Genomic DNA, 25,259 nt, shown 5'->3' with positions numbered 1-25,259 from the left:
TATCATCTACAAGAACCATCAGGTTTGCAGAGAATACTCCAACTTTTCCAAGAGACAACAGTACAGAGAGTCCTGCACAGCAGTATTATCCACAAAATGTGAGAGTGCATTTAAAACTACTAGAAGTAATTTGGCATACATGCTGATCACTGCTAAAAATATGTATTATATGAATGTAAATATATATTCTATATGTGTGTATATATTATATAGATGTGTGTGTGTGTATATATAAAAATCCTAAAAAAGGTGTACTTAGAGATATTAATCAAGATAAAGAACCACTAGTTGGTTTGCAACATCAATCTTATGCTGTGGACCCCCAGTAAAGAATTGTTTTTTTTCTTACTGAAAACTGTGAGTGCAGAGTTTTTTGTGGGTTTGTGCGGGTTTGATAGCACCCAGGCAAGTGACTTGTTGGTAATATGAATACCTGAGTGCAGAGGTTTTGGTTAATTGCTATAAAATGGACTACTGTAAAATAGTATACACACAGTTTACCCTGAAGAGTACTGGAAGGGTGCTTATAATACTTGATACCGTAATACTGGGGAAAAAAAACATGGACTTCCAGTAGAAACATAAACATTGTTAAATTTAGTGTTATGCTTCATTTGTAGTCTCTCCTTTAATGTAACAGTTCTATGGAATGTGCTAGCCTTTTATAAAATCCATATTATACCTACATAACCAGTCTGTTCAGGAAAAGCTATTAAAAGCCAATAAAGGAAAGTACTCGTGCAACGTAAGAGACCATGGGGATTCTATATAAAGTTTGGTGAAAATGTCTTATCGCTATTGTAAACATCAGTTGCTATGATGATTAGACCACTTTTTATTAATCACCCCTTCTTCTTAAATATTGTTTGACAAATGATGTATAGTGTAAACGTATTTTGCCCTAAACCACATGCATTTGTCATGAGCAAATTTAACATGTGCCAGTAATGAATATGACTATCCCCTCTAGATTGTGAGCAGGGGCACTCTTTACTTAATGTATCAGTTTTTTTTATTTTGTCAGTTATAGTTTTGTCATACCTATTGAATGTATGTATTGTAAGAAGCGCATATAATAAGAATGTACGAAATAAAAAGGCATATCATGTGTTCACCACAAGTGTGTATGTATTATGAAGAGCTGAATTCAATTTATCTCAAAATCCATACTGTTCTTTGACAGGACAATTCACTGAGAAGAACATCTGAAATGCATTTGGGAAAGGATGCTTTAGCCCAATCCCCTAAGAGCGGTGACAAAGACCTCCATGTGCTTGAGAGACTCCAAAGCATAGAGCTTAAACTGAACAATGAATGCATACAGTCAGAAGATCTCAAAGCAGAGCTCTCAAAAAGAGAGGAAGTGTTTCTTCAGAAACTAGAACAAATGAAAGCAAAATACAAGGCAGAACTCAACCAACTCAAACAGGAAAATTATACATTTCAAGCCAAGGTACATTAGTTCACAAACATCGGAGTCTAAGAAAGCGTGACAGGTTGATTATATCCCTATGCATTTTGTTGAAAAGATTCAAACAATATGTATTTGGGTTTGGCATAATGTATTGATTCGGAGTTGCTAAGAATTCAATTTTTGAAGCAAAAGATAAAAAAACAACTTGTGTTTTTAGTTACATGCAGAAGAAGAAAAAGGGAAGAAAAGGAATCTCATTTTTGGCAATCTTGGGGAACCTGTAACAGAAGAGAATGTACGTCTTGTACGCCAAGAAATAGATGAGCAGGAAACTCTTATTAAGGGTTATCAGCAGGTATTTGCTTCATATAAATCACTTTAGAAAAAAGATTCTAATGTGCATGCTCTTCAAGTTGGATTATAAGTAAACTTTAACATGTACCTGTTGACATAGGTCTTATAAACTGTCTCCAAAGCTTCTTTCTTATATAAAAAAACGATAGTAATGATGTTTAATTCAACATTCACCTTTTCATTACAGTTTCTTTAATGATGCTGCATTGGTTTTATTATTTTCAGGAAAATGAAAGACTGTATCAGAAGGTGAAAGAACTACAAGCAAGAAACAAGCAAAACGAAGAGCTGATGTTTCAAGAAAACCAATCATTAAAGGCTGATTTAGTTTCTCTAAGGTAATAATGCATTTATTATAGAAGAAAATTTGAAAAATCGCAGCATCAATTAATTATATTAATGCCAGGTAACATTGCCATGGAGAACCTGCGTAGTTTAACTGGGCCAGTCTCTGATCTCCCCAACCGATCCAGGAAACAACAGCACAAGGGGGATTTAAGCTACTGAAAAGGAAAACTGTCCAAAGTAATACAACAGAGAGTCCTCTGTCCCCTTGGATCTGGCCTCCTAGGATTTGTTTGGTCTAGATCAGGGGTGGGCAATTAATTTTCCCATTGGGCCACATGAGAAATTGGAATGGTTTTAGAGGGCCAGACCTCTACAAACTACAAACTCCGAAGCCTTGTCCATTTTGTTAACTTATGTGCTGTTTAATAAAGTTATTCAAGCCTACGTCATTGGTAGAGGTGCTTGAATAAGTAAGGCCTGAATAACTATTAGCACAGCACAGAAGTGAACAAAATGAACAAGGCTTCGGAGTGCATACCGTATTTTTCGCTCTATAAGACGCACCTGCTGATAAGACGCACCTAGATTTTAGAGGAGAAAAAAAAGGAAAAAATATTTTGAGCTAAAAAATGGGCTAAAATATTTATTACAATAACTGAATAAGCTATGAACACAGTAAGACACACACAGACACAGTAAGACACACACAGACACAGTGAGACACACACAGACACAGTGAGACACACACAGACACAGTAAGACACACACAGACACAGTAAGACACACACAGACACAGTAAGACACACACAGACACAGTAAGACACACACAGACACAGTGAGACACACACAGACACAGTAAGATACACACAGACACAGTGAGACACACACAGACACAGTAAGACACACACAGACACAGTGAGACACACACAGACACAGTAAGACACACACAGACACAGTGAGACACACACAGACACAGTGAGACACACACAGACACAGTAAGACACACACAGACACAGTGAGACACACACACACAGTAAGACCTCCCTCCCTAACCCCCCTTCTCAGTATCTCCCCTCTAACTCCCTAACCCCCCCTTCTCAGTATCTCCCCTCTAACTCCCTAACCCCCCCTTCTCAGGATCTCCCCCCCGCCCCGGTCACTTACCTTAAACTCCTGTGTTGGAAGCGTGAGGCGTTTGTCTCGGGTGCCGGCGCTTCACTGCTGATCGCCGGCGTCTGACGTCATATGCCGGCGCCCAGCGTAAAGCGCCGGCACCCGAGACAAACGCTTCCAACACAGGAGTTTAAGGTAAGTGACCGGGGCGGGGGGGGACACCGGACTCATTGGTGAGTCACCAGGACACTCTTTGCGGGCCGGTCCGAGCTATTCAGCGGGCCGGATGTGGCCCGCGGGCCGTGCTTTGCCCAGGTCTGGTCTAGATCATAATACACAACTATCACAGCCTCTTCCAAAGGCAGCTGGTCATTCATTTCTCATTTTAGATATGTTTTAAACAGAGAAATGAGGGTCTATGCCTTCATAACAGGTTAGTGTTGCCGATTACACAACTTCATCTTAAGTACGAGTTTTAATGGATAAGTAAGTAAGATGTTCATTGCTTACATGGGGTCTTTAAGGTTCAGACTATTATGATTGGATATTATGTCCTTCCTTTTCAAGGTGGTTTAGAATGTCTCAACAAGAAGCACAACACTGTGCCTATTAATTAGAGTATTTAACATGTTGGTTGTCCATAGTTACCAGCTTGTTAGTGGAGGTTTGCATAAATGATAAAGATGGCATGATGGCAGATTTGTTAAGCATAGAACGGCATGGACATAGATTTCCATCTGCAAAACAGGAGCTTGCACGAATAGACCTTATAATGTCTATGCTAAAATAAAACTGTGAATATTTATTTTGTGTCCACTTAGCAACCTGATTGGTGTTTATTTGATATGATTATACACATCAATTATTCCCTAATATTTCTCTATTTTACATCTTAGAGAGCAGATAAATAAAACATCTATGCATTGTCAACGTGTCCACTATGACTCTGATTCCAAGAACCAGAACAATACAGAATTGATGGCAGAGCTACATGTCCTTCAGGTAAACAGCACTGCAACAACATAATAAATACTGGCCATGGGGGTCTCTGTCCTTTAAGTCCTGACCTGATGGAGAGTACAACACCACACATAAACCCCCTCCCAAAATGCAGGTGCCCCAAATCTGCATCCGAGCTCCACAGCCTGTAGAGCAGGCATGTCCAAACTTTTTTCGAAGAGTGCCAGATTTGATGAAGTGAACATGTGCGAGGGCCGACCATTTTGCCTGACATTCTTTGAATCATCAAAATTAAATGCAAATTAACTATTTTATGCAAAGTTTATTGAAAACGGCATACTTTTCATTTTGTGACTTTTGTGACAAATCTAAACAGGTGTTAAATCACTCTGCCTTTAATATCAAAAAACCAGATCCATATTTGGGCAACTTATCTGGGGGGCCTTATCAGTCCGGAATGCGGGCCGCAATTGGCCCTCAAGACGGACTTTGGACATGCCTGCTGTAAAGTGTCTGTAATTTGGTAAAATGTGGCACTCTGTACCAGGGGGAGAAGTAGTCCCAGTGGGCCACCTGCCCAAAAACAGAACCCATTCCAAGGCCAGGACCCATATTCTGTAGGGAGGAGGCTGGCTCCTAGGCCCAGGGCATGGAGCCTTTCGTAAAACTTGCTTTATGCACAGGGCCACAGTTATGCTGGAGCACTCTTATCCCTACTCTACAAAACTTTACAGTAGGTAGCGTTCTCCTGGCCTCCGGGAAACCCAGATTCTTTCATTAGACTTCCACGTATACCTAGACTTCATGCCGTTATCATTGCCATGCATAACATGAATTGTGAGTATGCTTCTAACTTAGCTTCTCCCTCTTCTAAAAAAAACTAAAGAAAAGAGAAACCGCTTTCCTTGATGAGATTTCCAGGCACAAGCAAGAGAAGCAGGCTTTAGAAGTGGATTTGGCTCAGATGAGGAAGCAGCGGGATCTTGCGAAAGATCAGCTCAGTCACACTTCAGGTAATTCAGTGCCACAATGCACAAGATGCAAGGTACATACAAATGTTGGAATAAGTAGTATGAATATATCAAATCATATGTATAAATATATATCTATATACAGTGGATATAAAAAGTCTACACAACCCTGTTAAAATGCCAGGTTCTTGTGATGTTAAAGAATGAGACAAAGATAAATCATTTATTATTGTTAATTTCTCATTAAATACATCCACAGACTGAAGAATTTCACATTGTGTTATTCTCTTACTATAGAACTAAAGAAGTAACTTGGTTAATTTGATCTGAGAATTAATTGAAAGTGGTCTGTAACTTAACACTATCTCCTATACATATTCCTTACTGAATCCAAAAACAAGACAATGTAATTGAATAAACAAACAACAACCACAAAAGCGCCGAAATCCAAACTAACAAATACCGTATTTGCTCGATTATAAGACGAGTTTTTTTTTCAGAGTAAATGCTTTGAAAAATACCCCTTGTCTTATAATCGGGGTCTTATATAATCAGACCACAAATAGATGTCTGACTATGAGACTAAGATCCAGATACCCCGCAGCGCTGCAGTCAGACCTTCCCCGACTGTCAGAGATCCGAGTTCCCTGCTGCGGGGAATTCTGTCTGACAGTTGGAGGGTGTATGCGGGATGGACGCAGACAACCCCCGCTGCTAACCGCACCTCCTTCAGGCTGCAACGAAGTTGCCTACACGAATCGCGTAGACATCTACCCGCTGCCTGGACAACACACCGGGGAGTCAGAAGCACCGATACGTTTGGGGGGGTGTTAAGTGGGGGGCATAAGGCATTTCTGTAGACAGAATGCTCTATGATATGCCTTTTAACCCCCTCAATGCCACTCTGTCTCCAGAAATGCCTTTTAACCCTCTATACGCCACTCTGCCTACAGAAATGCCTTATACCTCTCTATATGCCACTCTGCCCCATAATATGCCTTTTAACCCCCTAAATACCAGAGTGGCATATAGGGGGTATAAGGCATTTCTGGGGCAGAGTGGCAAGCCTGGGGGCAGATGTGCATAACTGGGGGGCAGGTTTGGAAAATAAAATGAAATAAAAACAAAAAAAAATGTTTTTCTCAATCATAGCTTTTATTAAAAAAAATTGTTTACATATATTCAGTCTTTTTCTTTTATTCCTAATAAAAATACAGTACATATGTTAGGCTTTAGTACTGTTTTTTACCAACGCGCATAAGCTCAAAAGTTGCATCAAAGCTTCCCATTGAGGGGAGTCCTAACTGAAATACAGTGTTACTAAGGCACAAGTGGGGCTTGTTCACTAAAGGGAGGGTTGACTGGATAGTTGTGATTTCAACTCGTTTGTGTCTTTTTGCTAAACCGCGAGTTGGTAAAATATGTGAGTTTGCAGCAGTGAATTTGCATGAGTTGTATGTAAGCTGATAGATTCATTATATCCTCAAGGTTGAGTGCCAGAAGTGTGGACAGTAAAACACCCTTGGTACTCAAATTGTGCCAACCTGTGTGGATTATTTTTTTTAACTACCTCATCCAGTGATAATCCATGAAGTCTTCATTTTCAACTCAACGGTAAGGGCCATCCAAAAAATAAAGTAAGAAACGTATACCTAGACACTAAGAGGAAAAAAATCCCACACAAAAAATTAAAAGTTATCCATGCTCGATGGTTTCGTATTATATAAAATGGCTACTGCTTGAGCAGCTGTGTGTATTTGTTTTCTGCGTACCAGCGGTTCCCACTGGCATTCTGTCCTTTATTAACTTCACTGGGCCCCATAGAAATCTGTGGTGTCCACTTGATGTGGGTTCATTGACAATGCATCAGCATCAGTATTTTCGAAACCATGTTTTTATTTTGATGCTAGTAAAAACAGTTGTGCTGTTCCCTGTGCTGTTAAAAATGCAGGCTATTTAGATAAATGCTTTAACAATGTACTGTACAATGTCAAAGTGAAATCATACTGATGCAAGCTTGTGTGACCATTTATGGCATTACTAAGTAATCTTCACATCTTGCAAAAGGATTGACATATGTGAACATAACATTTGTGCCCTTAAATTAATTTGTAGGTGATAAATCATATGAAATGAAGATTATGGAAGAGACTTATAAACAAGAAATTAACCAGCTGAACAAAAAATTGCAGTGGTTTGCAGAGAACCAGGAACTCTTAGATAAGGATGCTGGGAGACTCAGAGATGCATATGATCAAATAGAGAACCTAAATCTGCAGGTTGGTACTGGCATAATTGTAATATACATTTGTGTCTAATCATAATGCACTGTTTAGATTAGGTGGGGTATGTTCCTTCCGATTAGGTTATTGCATTGTTTGCTTGGGTAAAAAAAAGTATACTATATTGTTGGCAAATAGTATTTGTGTGTAACAAGAACCCTGTTACAGGGGGCTACCTGTATGACCTATGTAGATTTAAAATCCTAACCTGTGAAACACCTCCTATGTCTGAACAAATCGTAAAATGCCTTGTTGATATTAGGGCTACACTGGCACCAGGGCCGTGCTGATGTCCATGCGGTTCGACAGCCGCCAAAGGTGGCACATGCAGGCTGCTTCACAAGGGCAGAGATGTCACATGCAGGCTGTTTGGGGGCACTGAGTTGCTTGTAGCAAAGATGAGACAGACAAGCTGTTTGGGGCAAAGGTGGAACTGTGGGGTATGTTGCTTGTAAAATTGAGGTGTTGTTCGGCAATTTTCACTCTGGGGCCCTGTGGTTTCTACTTACCTCCCTGGTCTTGCAAGTGGGCACATTAGCTCGCTGACGCAATAAAATATATGGGGCTGGTGTCCAAATGTTCCCAGTGATGCTTTTCATTCCCGGTCCTGGTTGATATCCAATGTAGCAGAGCTAATTGTCATCCATTTTTACGGTGCTGAGCTTAATGTATGCATTAGTAGCCTGCCTTAGTAACTAAAGTAGCTGAAAAATAATTTATAACTACACAACTTATAACTACACCAATTTTGTAAACATTCCTTGTTGCTGTTCCCTTGTCTCTTTAATTAAACTACTGTGCCACAGGTGGAAAGGCTCAGACATCAAGCCGGTAATCCATCTGCACAACAACAAACTCGTCTGAAGGACAGGGCTGCAGATGCCAAACGGATTCAAGATCTTGAACGTCAGGTGGGATTTTATCAACATTTACAAATATGCAAGTTGGTAGCATTTGAAATTGAAATGCACCTTTATGCTATACAAACCACTGGGAGTTTGATAATCAGGGCCGGCCCAAGGCAAAATGCTGCCTGGGGCGAATTTTAAAATGCCGCCCCCCCCCCTTATCTACCCTTCCTCTCCCTGCCGCCCCCCCCCATTATCTACCCTTCCTCTCCCTCCCTATTATCTACCCTTTCCCCCCCCTTGTACTTACCTTTCAGCAGTCCTGCGCCGAGTCTCCCTGTTCGGTCTCGGTGCTGGCTTGTAATGGAGAGAGAGAGGGACGCCGAGCGGGTACTGACCACTCGGCGCCCTTTTCTCTCTCTTTCGCCTTTAAAAAAAAAAAAAAAAGGGGGCTTGGGGCGGCAAAGTGCCGCCCCTTCAATAGTGCCGCCTGGGGCAATTGCCCCACTCGGCTCCATTGTCTGGTCGGCCCTGTTGATAATGATTTCATAGCCTTAACTCATTCTGTCACTGATTAGCCATTTAGCTGTTTAATAAAATAAAGAACATGCTTTTTGTCCTCTTTTCTTCCCCATTTATTTAAATGTGTATGCAATCCTTCCTACAGAATGTGTTATAGGTTAGTATATGTGATCACTCTACTTACAACTGTGTAAATGTAGATGATCCTAACTGCATATTTTGGTCGTTCCCGTAGCAAGCTAGCCTTCATTATGTTTCGCCTACATGTTTTTGTTACCAATGATTGATTACTCACACCTATCATATGAAAATCTGTTTAGTTTTTCTGTACACGTTTCAGTTGAGGACCTAATTCTTTTAGGTTTACGTGGCATATGTTTTCCTTATACGATAGATCAGTGACTGCAGTGATAGGTGAACTATATTCTTTCTACAACCTACTAAGGGGAAAGCCAGCACAGATTTATATATACCCCAACACTTTAGGGTGAGGCAGTTTACAGGATATAGTTCACGTTACATAGCACATGTCCTATATAAGCCCTCACCAATTTTGCTTTACTCCCTCGCTGAAATAGAGATGTTTCATCTGCACAAAGGACCCTACCGAAGTTCAGCGCAAAGTACATTGTGGACTGCTCTATGAAGCTGAAAATGTGCCTTACTGGTTTTGTTAACTGTTTTTTAAGTCGCCAAGTCTTTGCAGATGCATACACCGCTAAAAAGACCAGTGTTGTCATACTTTCAAAAAAGCAAAACACTATGGTTTCCAAATACCCTGCTTACTCTTCTTATTACATTCTTTACAAAATGACATCCTTGATTTAATCACAGGGCTGTTCTAATGCCAGGTTGTATGTTGAATAGGTTAAAGAAATGGAAGCAATTATTAAACGAAGACACCCAAACTCTATACCTGCACTGATATATGCAGCTGCAGCTGCATCTGCTACTGAAACAGAAGGCAAAAGCAATACAGTTGTATTCTTAGAGAAAAGAATCCAGAAGTTAGAAGCTGCTCTTGAAAATAAAGATGAAGAAGCTAAGAAAAGTTTGAGGAGCATGGAACAGCAATTCCAAAAAATCAAGGTAGCCTGCTTGTTCTCTTAAAAACCTAATTTGTGTAGCCTGGCATAATCTGTAGGATCTGGTTATATGATAAGGTGTTTCATAGAGAGATTAATGAGATGGTGCAATGTGAACCGTGGTGGTTGTTACATAATAAAGCACATAAGAGTATGCTGTAAATCTATTTATTCTGACAACTAACTACCAATTTTAGATGGAAAGAAACAGGTTTATAGGACTTCATTATACAATGTGAATGCACTGTGTTTCCCCCAATTGGTTAATTTTGAGTCCCATTGTTTCAGAATTTACAAAATACATTTAAATATACCATTTGGAATTTAGTAATATGAGAGGATTGGTAAAATGTCTGCATGCTTTTGCAAGACACTGTGAATGGGACTCTATGTGATCTCAATAGAGGATTACTCATTAAAACTCATTAAAGGAAGGCTTAAACTAATTTGGTGGAAAGCCATTTTACCTTAATTTAGCTAATGGGTTGTTTAAGTATCACTGTTAACCAATATACTGATATAGTTAGATGTTTTGTAATTTCTGTTTAGATTCAATATGAGAATCGGATAAATGAGCTGGAGGGCTTGCTCTGTCAAAGCCTCAAGAATGATCCACCGAAGGAGTTGAACAACACAACAAAACTAAAAGCCCTTGAACAAGAACTTTCTATTTATAAAGAGGCTCACCAAGCCACAGTAACAGGCCTTCAAAAAGAAATAGATGTTCTTAAGGAAAAAAATAGCGTTTTAGAAAGCAAAGCAAGGACAAATGAACATTGTGCTTCTTTTAACAGTCAGTTAGACAAGGCCTCTGCGGCAGCCAGACTGGCAAAACTCAACCATGAACTGATTGCTAAACGTCTAGAGGTTCAAGAGCTTTCAAAAACCGTAGAGAGACTTCAGAAAGAAAGGATGACTATGCTATCTTTAGATAAAATAAAAAATAAAAAAGAACTGGATAAGGGCAAAATACATAGTGTGTCCCTAAATAAGAGTAGCACGGTAGAGACTTTTCGTGGAACTATGGATGAGAAGTTATACCATCCGGGAACATTTGCTGATTCTCATATATCTGACATTCAACAAGAAAATGACAGACTAAAATCTGAAGTACAAAGACTGTCTTTAGAGGTGAAGGAACAGAAGACCAGTTTCCAAAAGTCATTGTCTCATGTGGAACACACCATGCAGAGGTAATAACAGTGTTCCTTATGACATTGTGTTTTTCATTTGATTTCAATTGTAAAATATAAGAAAAAAATTTATTTTGAATTTAAACTCGTATTATAAGAAAATGTCTTTCCAGTGTCCTCCAAATGTGTATTGTAAACTACCATATTTGCTTGATTATAAGACGAGGGTTTTTTCAGAGCACATGCAAATAGATGTCTAAGATCCAGATCCCCGCAGCGCTGCAGGGGACCCTACATGCTCCTCTTTGGCAGCTGTTGGACGTCTGCACGGTGCGCGCATTCAACCTCCTCTGCTGCCGGGGCTTCTATGATGTAGCGCCGGCGTGACATGACCTTCCGTTGCTCCACTATAGAAGCCCCGGCGGAAGTACTCGCCAGCATCAGCGGAGGTTGCATACCTTCCCCGGCTGCCAGAGAGGAGAATCCCCTGCAGAGTTGCAGGTGACTTGGATCCTCCTCTCTGGCAGCCTTTGAACGTCTACACGATGCGCGCAGAGAACCTCCGCTGCTACCCGACACTTCCACCGGGGCTTCTATGACGGAGCACCGGCGTGACATGATCTTCCAGAGCTCAGTCAGAGAAGACCCGGGTAGCAGCAGAGGTTGCCTGCATGCATTGCGCAGATGTCCACCAGCTGCCCCCACTTGACACCAGGGATTCTGGAGCACAGTGGACAAGTCTAGGGATGCATCGGTAAGTCGGGGTGGGCATATAGGGGAGGATAAGGCATATCTGGGGGAAAGAGTGGTAAATAGGGGAGGTATAAGCCATATCAGGGGGGCAGATTGGCATATAGGGGGCAGAGTAGCAAGCCGTGGGGCAGATGTGCGTAACTAGAGAGGCAAGTTGGCAAATAAAAGGAAACAAAAACAAAACATGCAAATGATAGTTTTTATTAAATATAAAAAAAAACCAGTTTACATGTGAATTAATATTTACTAATAAAACTTTTTTGTTATAGGATAGTCTTATATTCAGGCATTTTCTTTCTTCTTTTTTTAGATTAAAATCAAATTTTGGGGGTCATCTTATAATCAGGGTCGGCTTATAATCAAGCAAATACGGTAATACCCATGAATTATAACATCTATTTGTAGTTAATGTTCAGTTATGACACAACAGATTCATTAATGGAAATTTCTTAAATTCCTAAAACAGCTTAGGAAGTGATTGGCAATCGCTTCCTAAGCATAATCGGTGTTGCTGACATGCCTCCACATCGAGGCATGTAGCAACACAACCCCGATAGCCTTGTGATTAGGGCTGCAACTAACGATTATTTTCATAATCGATTAGTTGGCCGATTATTTTGTCGATTAATCGGATAAAAAAATGAATGTAAATTTTTCATTTATTTAAAATAATTTAATAAACAAATTATGTTAAATACAAACAGCAGAATAAAAAAAACTTAGATAAAATGCATTTCTTATATATGCCACTGTGGCCCCTGATATGCCTTATACCCCCTGATACACCACTCCATCCTCCCCAGACATGCCCTCCCCACATATGCCACTCCACTCTACCCCCAGATATGCCACTGTGGCCCCAGATATGCCTTATACACCACTCCATCCTCCCCAGACATGCCACACTGCCCTCCCCACATATGCCTTATACCCCCAGATATGTCTCTCTGTCCTCCCCAGATATACCTTATACCCCCCAGATATCTCATAGTCCCCTCATAGAGTCACAGACCCGTTCACAGCACACTGACACCATACTTTTATAAATAAGTATTGGGTTAATCTTCACTGCCCCCAGGATTTAGATTCCCCTTGGTTTGCCCCCCTTTATCTCTAACTGCACCTTAAGTTAACTTTATAAAGTTTATTAAATTAACCCTCAGTCCTCATCATTAAATTAACCCTAAACACCCCATTAACCGTAACTACCCCTAAATACCCCATCAACCTCAACTATCCTAAATTAACCCTAAACACCCCATCAACCACAACTGCCCCTAAATTAACCCTAAACACCCCATTAACCATAACTGCCCCTAAATTAACCCTAAACACCCCACTAACCACAGCATCCCCTAAATTAACCCTAAAGACCCCATCAACCACAACTGCCCCTAAATTAACCCTAAACACCCCATTAACCACAGCTGCCCCTAAATTAACCCTAAACACCCCATTAACCATAGCAGCCCTAAATTAACCCTAAAAACCCCATTAAACATAATTTCCCCTAAATTAACCCCCACCTTCCCTTTCAGCAGCCCAAATATTAATTTTATACTTAGTTAGATGAGTGTCACAGCCATGTGGTTCTGGGAGAAGGAAGGGGGCGGGGCCAGTTGTCACAGTGATTACAGGGAGGGACAGGTAAGTAGAAACTGCTGCTGTGAGTCACTGAAACGGATTATATAATGAGGGGTATTTTTCAGAGCATTTGCTCGTTGGCAACGATTTTCATTATCGATTATCAATTTTATCGATTAGTTGTTGCAGCCCTACTTTTGATTGCTCCGAAGAGTGACCACAAGCGCCATCATGTAAATGACGCCACTCACAAGATACAGAAAAATAAATGAGTTACCAGAGGGTCTATCCAGACAGGTACTCCATTGAACCATGCAAGGTCAATGGAGCCCAGCTCACTAATCAGTGTGATTAGTTAACAATTTTTTTTTTTAAATATGGTAACGTAAAAATAATTACCCACTGTCACCAAAAAGGGCATATATATATATATGTATATGTGTGTGTGTGTGTGTGTGTGTGTATATATGTATATGTATATGTATATATATATATATATATATATATATATATATATATATATATATATATATATATATATATATATATACACCGGAGGATCCATGGCCCCTGCATCTGAGTCCCCGGTGCTTAGTCCGGGCAGCGTGTAGCGTTCTACTCGATTTGCGTAGAGCTCTACACGCTGCCCGGACTAAGCACCGGGGACTCAGATGCAGGGGCCCTGGATCCTCCTGTGTATGCCCCCCCAATTTACCGGTGCTTAGTCCGGGCAGCGTGTAGAGCTCTACGCGATTCGCTTAGAGCGGAAGTTGTCTACGCGAATCGCGTAGAGCTCTACACGCTGCCCGGACTAAGCACCGGGGGACTCAGAAGCACCGGTACGTTTGGAGGAGGGAGGGGGAGGGAGTGTTGAATGGGGGGCATAAGGCATTTCTGGAGGCAGAGTGCTCTGTGAAATGCCTTTTAACCCCCATTAATGCCACTCTGCCGCCAGAAATGCCCTATATCTCCCTATAAGCCTGGGGGCAGATGTGCATAACTGGGGGGGGCAGGTTAAAAAAAGGAAATAAAAACAAAATATTTCTCTCAATCATAGCTTTTATTAACAAACAATTGTTCACATAGTTTACATGAATTAACATTTACTGGTAAAACTTTTTTCTTATAGGGTCGTCTTATGTTCAGGCTTTTTCTTTGTTCATAAATTAATATTCAGATTTTGGGGGGTCGTCTTATAATCAGGGTCGTCTTATAATTGAGCAAATACGGTACATACATATTTATATAGATATATATATAAAGTTTTTTTACGAGCAAGTCCTACAATTCGCGCTATATCGTCACAAAAATTCCCGCGTGGAAAGAGTTAAAATATTGGCATTATAAATGCCCATAGGGTGCTTAGTTTTAAAAAATGTATGATTTGATGGGGTAAATTGAATTGGCTGGCTTCAAATATGTCCCAAATATGGGACGTGGGCATAGACTGACCAGATGTCCAAATGGCAAAAAAATACACACCTCACAAAGGTGGTCTTTTGCCTCCCAACAAACCCATGCATGTGGGGTATCACTGTGCTCAGGAGATGTTGCTGAATAGGGGTGTTGTTTGGCAGGACATATACCAGGAGCGGTAAATTCATACCTGAAGTATGTATGTGGAAAAAATACAAAATGTTTTACTACCATAAAGTTTGACAAAGGCTGGTGGTAGAATTAGTGCGTTGAAAGGGTTAAAATACTAGCATTTGAAATACCTTGGGGTGTCTGGTTTTCAAAAATATAGGATTTGATGGGGTAAATTGCATCGGCTGTCTTCAAAGATACCTGAAATAGCACATGGGGCAGAATGACCAGCTTTGGGGGGAAAATGGTTTTGAAATAGGAAAACACTACTTGTACTTATTGCCCCATAATGTGCAGAAAAAAGCAAAAAAACATGAAAACATTGGGTATTTCTAAACTCAGGACAAATAGTAGTAATGGTATCTCAAGAAAACCCTGTTTTCCTGAAAAAAACAATATATAATATAAAATGTTAAAAGAGCCTTTGTCCCAAAATGTACTACGAGAAAGAAACAGTCTTGTCATTAAGGGGTTAACCAGGCCTCCCAAAACACTTCAAAGGGGCGAAGTGTCATCACACACCCTCTTCCCCGATTGGAGGAATGGAGGAGAGGCCGCAGACCATGTATTTCTGAACTTTTTTAATTTATAAATTTGCCACATTTCTCTTTTACTCAGCTGTGCATATCATAAAGCCTTCTAAACATGTTAATTGTGGGAGTTGTAACAGGTTTATTTTCTTGTACTTAATTTTTTGTATAGTGAGTGGTAGGATTTATGCTTGTGCAATCGGATAAACTGGCTTTGTGGTCTCTGTATGCTCTATACTAATCACAGAGTTTTCATTTACGCTGCCATACACTTCATACAGGTATGGTGTAGGTATACTGTGACATTAGTTTAGAATTAGAAACCACTGTTGATATTGCCAGTATTCTAAATATACAGACCCTCTGCCAATATTTCACTGCTCAATCCTGATTGGTCTGAAAGGTATCTCATATAAGCAAAATGTAGATAATGCCAATGTGGAATATAATTGAGTTATAAGTTGATTTTGCAAAACAAATGAAGTATGAAATAACATTGAAATAGCAGTTGACATTGTGAAAATGACAGGCCATCACTTTATGGAGATCAAACATTTTTGTAAGCAAATATTGAAGGTGTGCCCACAATTCTCTGTGCAGGGACCCATGAGCCTTGAGTTCTCTCTCCTAAAGTAAATTGCATAATTCTGACAATTTAAGTAACTTAAGTACATAGAAGGACTACCGTGGGGTCAACTACTGGTTGGTTATGTAGTTAAGAATATGGTAGCCACATATTTTTTTTTCTCAACATTGAAAATGTAGGATGTAGGTTCACAAGCTGGTGTTTTATTTCCTACACATCTTTAGCCATTGCTAACCCTCACTGCGCTTATGAGCTTTGATCATTTTGCTGTATGCCAGGTTAAAGGAAGAAGCAGATGAGAAAGTAGCAACACTTAAACAGTCGCATCAGAGGGAGATGGAAAAGATCATATGCCAGCATGCATTAGAACATTCCTCATCGAGAACAGCGCAACTTAGTAACACCATTTCTACACAAGAGGTAAAGACTTTCATCTCTGCCAAAGCTGCAGTGTTTTGTTTCATTCAGACTGTAAATTCTTCTCTGCACTGCTATACTGCCTGGTTAAAAAAAATGTAAGTTCACAGTCATAGAAATATATATAGTTAATTTGCTTGACAGATATTTTAATATTTGATAAGTAGAAAACAGTCCTTATGTATCATAGTTATGGTACTGTGGCCTTCACAACCCATTTTAAAATGTTCCACGTACCTAGATGTGAATTGCTTTGTTTTTGATCAGTTTATCCTTTTAATGAATACTTTTCATAAATTAAATTGGCCTTGTCAAAACTCTTTTTATAGATGTAAGATATCATCAGATACTCTATGGCTTACTGTATGTAAAGACCAGTTCTGTGTCAAGTGATAGAAGCTAAGCAATCACCATAGCAGTTAATATAATTCTTGGCCTGATTTTTGATGAGCCTTATTACAGCTTGTGCAAGTAAGACTCATGGTCTAGTTCTTCCCATCAAAGCAGTAGACTTTATTGGCAGAGTGAAATTCCTTAAATGTGTTTGATACATAACCCAACTTAGTTTTTTGAGCAATATATTAGTGTCATTAAAGGGATAAATTTGTTAAAAGCAATAAAATAATTAAAAAAAAAACAAGCAACAACGAAGAGAAATAAAATGAGGCTACAATCTAGTAGATGTGGGGCTGTCTGGGTGTATTCATTTGTTATTATAGATAATTGTCTAATTTACCAACAAAAGACTTCAAATATTCCCCTTAGATCTTAATAAAACACCTTCAAACCCAAGTGACTGAGCTCCAAAAGGATAGAGAAGTTCTGTCTGTTTATCGCATTCGAGAGGAAGCTTTACAGAAAGAGGTAAACCAACAGTTTCTAATCTGGTAATGTTGGGTTTCTGTATAAAACGGAAAAAGAAACCCCTTCACGAGTGGGTAAGTCTTAAAAAATATAAAAAATTATGTACAATACCCTACAGATCTTGCTGCTCCCGTAGATCAAACACTCCTCATAAGTGTTACAACAAACGGTATATAGACAAAAGTCGGGGCGCATAGATATGTGGGAAAAAAATAGAACAAATATAGTGTAATAAGTTCGAACGAAAAAACAAAAATTAAGATATTTGTTGCACTCACAAGTGTACTTGAAAGTGATAGCTCGTCAAAAAATCCAGACTCTTTTCTGTCTTGGAACTTCTGTGTAGAAGATAGGAAACGAAATAGTGCAATAAAAATAGGTATTTAATAAATATAGATTAAAAACTTACAAACAGATGGGCATAACATATAGGTTATGCGTAAAAGCAGTGTCCTTCACGAAGGTAAATGGGTAATCAGCAAGTCATTGTAAAGTCCAAATTTCGATAATTATAAAGTTTCTCAACGCGTTTCGCCGATTTCTGTCTCGGCTTCCTCAGGAGAAATTCAAGAATCAATCTGTCATTCAAGAATCAATCTGTCATTCGTGAAGGACACTGCTTTTACGCATAACCTATATGTTATGCCCATCTGTTTGTAAGTTTTTAATCTATATTTATTAAACAATACCTATTTTTATTGCACTATTTCGTTTCCTATCTTCTACACAGAAGTTCCAAGACAGAAAAGAGTCTGGATTTTTTGACGAGCTATCACTTTCAAGTACACTTGTGAGTGCAACAAATATCTTAATTTTTGTTTTTTCGTTCGAACTTATTACACTATATTTGTTCTATTTTTTTCCCACATATCTATGCGCCCCGACTTTTGTCTATATACCGAATGTTGGGTTTCTGTACATGTTTTTTTTACTTTGTAGGGGAGATGAGACACCCCAAAATGTTTGGGACCTTCCTGAAAAAATGGCACAAAATGTCTTGGGTTCTATACAAGACTGTCTGACCATAATTTTTACACACCAAGGACATAGAATACCCTACAATTCTAAAATATAACATTAAGTTCCACACAAGGTAATCATGGTATGAGTTGTGCTGTGAAAATGCAGAACTTTGAGTGTAATTTGCAATGTAGTTTCATGTTTATATGCTAAAAGATAATGGAACAGTCCCCCAATGCCAATTAGTTAGCTGTATTTATTGCTATAATAATACTATATGTGAGTGCAACATGTACCTGATGCACCTTATGATATTAAATCATTGGTCCTCTTGTGACACAAGTGTTTGCATTTTTAACCGAGGTCATGGTCAGTTTCCATTGTAAGGTGTTATCACCTTTTCACCCGTACAGTTCTTGATGTGTCGAAAAACATTGTTACAAATAATGGGGGTATTGCGTCAGAAAGATACAATTGTCTATATACGTACAGTGGTATAATTAAACCCCTTAAGGACAATGGCGGTCCCTAAACCCATTGAAAACAATGCATTTTGAGCCCGTACATGTACGGGCTTTGTCATTAAGGGGTTAAAGAGGGACACTCTAGTTTCCCATATAGCCCCAGTACTTTATAAATAATATTTACCTGTAGCGACCAGTGTCAGGCAGCTGCTGCTAAGGCAAATAAAATCATGGGGTGCATCAAAAGGGGCATAGATGCCCACAGCAAGGAAATAATTCTACCACTGTACAAGTCACTAGTCAGACCACACATGGAATACTGTGTACAGTACTGGGCACCAGTGTACAAGAAAGATATAGTGGAGCTGGAGAGGGTTCAAAGACGGGCAACCAGAGTAATAAGGGGAATGGGAGGACTACAGTACCCAGAAAGATTATCAGAATTAGGGTTATTTAGTTTAGAAAAAAGACAGCTTAGGGGGGACTTAATAACTATGTATAAATATATAAGGGGACAGTACAGAGATCACTCCCAGGACCTATTTATACCCAGGACTGTATCTATAACAAGGGGACGTCCTCTACGGCTGGAGGAAAGAAGGTTTCTACACCAGCACAGATGGGGGTTCTTTACAGTAAGAGCGGTGAGATTATGGAACTCTCTGCCAAAGGAAATGGTAATGGTAAACTCAATAAAAGAGTTCAAAAGGAGCCTGGACGTGTTTCTTGAAAGCAATAATATTACAAGTTATGGATATTAGATTAATAGGGACAGAACGTTGATCCCGGGATTTATTCTGATTGCCATATTTGGAGTCGGGAAGGAATTTTCCCCCTGGTATGGGGCAATTGGCATCTGCTTCATAAGGGTTTTTTTTGGCTTCCTCTGGATCAACACAGTAGGGACACAATATGTATATAGGTTGAACTTGATGGACTTTGGTCTTTTTTCAACCTTATGAACTATGTTACTATGTTATGAACTATGTTAGGGGGAAAATAATAAAGGACTTGCATCTCTGCAGTTAGTGGCTGGAAAGTGCTCTCATTGCTTTCTAGTTAGATCATCTGTGGCTCTTGCCTGAGCTGGAGCTGGCCAGCTATGCAAATAGTGAGTATTTGCTTTGGCAAGAAGGAGATATCTGGAGTGTCCTTTTAATCGTAATTCATGTACTCCAGTTGGTTGTTAAAACTTCTGTCATTCATTTTTAGATTATTTATTAATGAGCCATCATAGGTTAGTTTATGGGAATGCTCAGTGTATACTGGAGCATAAATGTGTCCAGGTCATCTGTCAGACAGGCTAGTGCTCAGAATGAAGGGAATTGAATATTGTGCAAGATATTTGTAATTGTAAGGTGACCCCATTTGTAAATTCAGTTATCTGATAAATATTTATTAGAAATAACTGTAAAATTTCTGATTGCCCTGGTTAGCGTTATTTTAGGGACCCTTAGTAGCTTCATCTGCATGTTACAGAAAGCATCTCAGAAACAGCGCTCAAACATAAGCATGTTGTCAACGGTGAGGCCCTTCATCTAAGTATATGTTCATAGTGAAGCCACTGGAAATTGTTAGTGGATATAAAAAGTCTACACACCCATGTTAAAATGCCAGGTTCTTGTGATGTTAAAGAATGAGACAAAGATAAATCATGTCAGAACTTTTTCCACCTTTATGTGACCTATAACGTGAACAATTCAATTCCAAAACAAACTGAAATCTTTTAGGGGAAAAAACAACTCACAATAACCTGTTTGCATAAGGCTAGGTTTCCACTTGGGTTTTTGTCCTGCGTTTTTTTTCTTGATGAAAAACGCCAAGAAAACTGCCACTGCATTTTCCTGCGTTTTGGCGTTTTTTTCTGGAGTTTTATCTGGCGTTTTAGCCTTTCTGTGGAAATTGCTTTTTTTGACCTTAGGCAGTTTTTCCAGCCTTTACAAGTTAGCAGTTTCACCCAGCTAAAAGGGATTAGGATAAATGGCAAGTATCTGCCCCCGATGTAATTTACTTGGTAGACCCCTTTGTCTCTTTTCTGTGGTTTGTAAGGCATGCTTTATTCCGAATGTCTGCTCCTCTAGGAAGATTGGCCCCAAATGATGCTGCAAATTGTTTGCTGTTGCTTTTGGCACGCAGGATCCAGTTGATGCGTCGGTAATGTTTGTTTGTAATGGCATGTTTGTTCCAAATGGTGTAAAATTCAATATGAACCAGTCCAGGACTTTGTTTTGTGTGAAACTGTTTGTTTTCAGCCTATTTCTCGTAGGACACACAGATACTGGGTCCATCCTCTGCATTGTAACTGTGGAAAAAACGCCATAAAAAACGCCATGGCAATAAACCCACATGGCTTTTTCATGGCGTTTTTTTTCTCTCCCATAGACTTCTATTGGAGAAAAACGCCAAGATTTCCTTGAAAAAACGCCAGAGTGTGAACATGCTGCGATTTTGAAAAACTGCCACAGAGCCCAAAAAAGCAGAAAAACGCCAAAGAGGACTGAAAAAACGCCAGACAGAAAAACGCCAAGTGGAAATGGCATTTTGCGATTTCCTATTGAAAAACAGCTAACATCTGGCTGCTGCGTTTTTCCACAAAAAAACGCCAGGTGGCGCTATTGGCGTTTTTATGGGCGTTTTTAGCATAAAAAAACCAAGTGGAAACCTAGCCTAAGCGTGCACACCCTCTTATAACTGTGTTAAAAAAAATAAATCACATTCAAACTCATGTTAAATAGAAGTCATTACACACCTGCCATCATTTAAAGTGACTCTGATTAATCACAAATAAAGTTCAGCTGTTCTAGTAGGATTTACCTGACATTTGCTTGGTTGCATCTCAAAGCAGAAGCCATGGTCCACAGAGAGCTTCCAAAGCATCAGAGGGACCTCATTGTTAAAAGATATCAGTCAGGGGAAGGGTACAAAAGAATTTCCAAAACATTACATATACCATGGAACACAGTGAAGACAGTCATCATCAAGTGGAGACAATATGGCACAACAGAGACATTACCAAGAACTGGACGTCCCTCCAAAACTGATGAAATGACAAGAAGAAAACTGGTCAGGGAGGCTTACAAGAGGCCTACTGCAACATTAAAGGAACTGCAGGAATTTCTGGCAAGTACTAGCTGTGTGCTACATGTCACAACAATCTCCAGTATTCTTCATATGAATGGGCTATGGGGTAGGGTGGCAAGACAGAAGCCTTTTCTTACAAAGAAAAATATCCAAGCCTGGCTGAAGTTTGCAAAAACAAACATCCAGCCCCCCAAAAGCATGTGGGAAAATGTGTTATGGTCTGATGAAACCAAGGTTGAACTTTTTGGCCATAATTCCAAAGTATGTTTGGCGCAAAAACACTGCACATCACCAAAAGAACACCACAGTGAAGCATGGTGGTGGCAGCATCATACTTTGGGGCTGTTTTTCTTCAGCTGGAACCGGGGCCTTAGTCAGGGTGGAGGGAATTATGAGCAGTTCTAAATATCTGGCATATTTGTCACAAAACATTCAGGCATCTGTTAGGAAGATGAAGAGGAAGTTCACCTTTCAGCATGACAATGACCCAAATCACACATCCAAATCCACAAAATCATGGCTTCACCAGAAGAAGATTAATGTTTTGGAATGGCCCAGCCAGAGCCCAGACCTGAATCCAATTGAACATATGTGGGGTGATCTGAAGAGGGCTGTGCACAGGAGATGTCCTCGCAATCTGACAGATTTGGAGCGCTTTTGCAAAGAAGAGTAGGCAAATATTGCCACGTCTAGATGTGCCATGCTAATAGACTGATTGCTGTAATAAAAGCAAAAGGTGCTTCAACAAAGTATTAGTTTAAGGGTGTGGATACTTATGCAACCAGGTTATGGTAAGGTTTTATTTATTTTCCCAAAAATTCTCAAAAATTTCAGTTAGTTTTGGAATTGAATTGTTCACGTTAATTGGTCACATTAAAGGTGGAAAAAGTTCTGACATGATTTATCTTTGTCTCATTCTTTAACATCACAAGAACCTGGCATTTTAACAGGCATGTGTAGACTTTTTATATCCACTTTTTATAAGTAGCCTGTCACGGTCAGGACTACTTGCCAAGCCGTGACTGTGTGGAGGGCGTGGGCGTGAAGGGGTTAATAGCACCAGGCCTCTGGATTTACAAACTTCACCCCTTAACAAGGCATAAGTTACACCAAATTAACCCCCAAATCCTGCCTGTATCCCCCCAGGTAGTCTGCCACCACTCACGATTTTGATACCGGATTCGTGAGAAATCCGAATTAGAACCTTTATCTCTATATATATATCAACCCACCCCGGGCAACTAACATATATATATATCCTGTAAAACTTAATAACAATATGGTAACGTGTTATCCTCTCTTAGGGTTTGTGGATATCGATACTAGAGCCCAAAGACAGACTTGGATTATGAATATTTTAATAACAAAAAGACAAAGATTACACAGTGCCAGAATTACAAAAACAAGACATACAAAATAAAAGTAAAACAGCAAACAGTTCTTAAAAACAAAGGGACTTAAACACAGGACCCTCACTCACGAGTTTCTCCAATAAGTAGGCCTGTGGGAACTCCTTAAGTCCAGATGGTTTCTTACGATGTTGTTCCGATCAGAGTATATCATGGAGTTCTGCTTTGAGGTCGCTGCTTTGTCCCTAAATCAGACTTTTGCAAGCAAACGCCCCTCTGACCACATGACTGATTATATGACACCATCCCCAAGAATCGGGTCCCATCTTTGATGTGCCAATAAGTTATGGTGGGGTAAAGGTGATGGAAACCCCCCACTTAAGATAGGAATGGAATTCCTATAACTCAGGGTCCTTATCTGTTAGGCCATGAATCACCACAGGGGTCCTTTGGGAAGATGACACCTCTAGCCAGAACAGATACAGAGGGCATTCACAAAGAAACACATTAAATCAACCTCAGATTAACTCATTGAATGCTTAAACAAAGAAACTAACCACCTCTGCTGGGTTACCCTTCCATGCATCCACTACGTTATATGAGTTAATCATGACATAGCCATTTATCTTTTTTATGATTTTTGTTTGTTCTTTGGTTTTGTTCTTGTTTTATAAAGATGGCAAGACTCTTCGAGGAATTTAAAGCGGCAAAGGAATGTCAGAGTCCTGAAATGAGACAGTTTTTGGAACTGGAAAATAAAATTAAACATATGGAACTAAGACATTCACAAAGAGAACAGGAACTTCAGCAGGTAAATAAAAATGTGTAGTATATTTTTGTGATTTTTTTTTTTTTTTGCCTCGTATGATTTTTTTATTTTTTTTTATCATTCCCTTTAGTTTAAACTGTATAGTAAAAGTTAATAACAAGAATGGTCATACATTTATACCAGTTTTTATAATTCCCTAAAGAGCATGTGCCATCTTGCCATTGCTTCTTACGTGATTTATTCAGTTTAGCTTGATAGAAACTAGTAAGCAATGTAGTCTCAAGAGCAGGAATGAGGCAGGTGGGGGGAAATCTACAGGCATCAGCCAGAGATAAAATACTATGTAAACAATAACTTTGCTGATTCCTGGAAGCTGTTTTAACACAGCAAAAATATTCATGTAATAAAAAATATTGTGATTCCTTTTTATTATATATATTTTACCAGAATACAAAATATAGAATGCGTACTCTTAAACATCAGATGTATTATATTCAGGTAATATTCTTGATGGCACAACATGGCATGCAAAACCAGCCCCCAAAATATATTTTATTAAGTATCTCCATGAATAATATTGCTGAAATGTTATAGACAGACATAATGACCCAAGGATGGATGAAGAAGGTCAAATATTGAGTGCTCTAGATGTAGCATTTGATCTATCATTGTGAAGCATTAACCTTCACTTTTTGTCACTTCACTGTTTGCTCAACAGTTTAAAAGGATTCAAATGAACTTTAAATCTATACATGGTCAAGTGTATGCATGATTATGCACCATGACCTCTCTAGAAAGAGCAGACTAGGGACACTCAGACGTTTAATAAAGGTTAAACGCACAGTCCAGGGTTATGATTAGGAATATAAAGGGTGTATTTTAAAATCCCTGAATGTATGGGTATATTGGATATTTAATTTTGTTAACCCCTTAAAGATCAAGCTTTTATAACTAGTATACTTGTCTGTTATCAAGGGGTTAAGAATTCAGGTTCAGCCATTTTTACACCCCATTCTTTAATTGATATCTAACATAGTCTGATGCAAAATTTAAAACACATTGGAGAAGGCAAACAAATATAACAACACAGCTCCAAACTGAAATTTCTGATTTTATACAGATTAAAGAGTAAAATATTATTACATTTCATGCACAAAACATTTTTCACACTATCATAAACAGCTTAATACACGTTCAGATCAAACACATAAGCTGCTGCATTAGAAAACAGACATTGCCCATTCTAGCTCAGTGATTTTTCTTCGCTTAAGCCAAGCAGGTCCAAACATATTTTAATAAACATTAATATTCTTAACAATTCTCTTGTCATAATAATGCAAAAAAA

The 25,259-nt window shown here is 39.2% G+C and overlaps 1 protein-coding gene across 1 annotated transcript in view; it reads left to right on the top strand.

The window, feature by feature from the left end:
• LOC149302479 (centrosomal protein of 162 kDa-like) overlaps positions 1–25,259 on the top strand; it is a 59,407-nt gene that overhangs the window by 32,074 nt on the left and 2,074 nt on the right. The window contains exons 14-25 of the mRNA XM_089482560.1: positions 1,184–1,453; positions 1,632–1,769; positions 1,994–2,106; positions 4,066–4,171; positions 5,016–5,142; positions 7,216–7,379; positions 8,189–8,293; positions 9,620–9,841; positions 10,387–11,030; positions 16,289–16,430; positions 17,193–17,291; positions 23,822–23,956. Of these exons, the coding sequence (XP_089338686.1) occupies positions 1,184–1,453; positions 1,632–1,769; positions 1,994–2,106; positions 4,066–4,171; positions 5,016–5,142; positions 7,216–7,379; positions 8,189–8,293; positions 9,620–9,841; positions 10,387–11,030; positions 16,289–16,430; positions 17,193–17,291; positions 23,822–23,956 (2,265 nt within the window). The remainder of the gene's footprint in view (positions 1–1,183; positions 1,454–1,631; positions 1,770–1,993; positions 2,107–4,065; positions 4,172–5,015; positions 5,143–7,215; positions 7,380–8,188; positions 8,294–9,619; positions 9,842–10,386; positions 11,031–16,288; positions 16,431–17,192; positions 17,292–23,821; positions 23,957–25,259) is intronic.

This window comes from Sceloporus occidentalis, unplaced genomic scaffold, assembly GCF_023333645.1.
Source record: "Sceloporus occidentalis isolate IW3139 unplaced genomic scaffold, rSceOcc1.0.p SCAF_19, whole genome shotgun sequence".
NCBI classification, from domain to species: Eukaryota; Metazoa; Chordata; class Lepidosauria; order Squamata; family Phrynosomatidae; genus Sceloporus; species Sceloporus occidentalis.
This window is presented reverse-complemented; position numbering and strand designations above follow the sequence as displayed.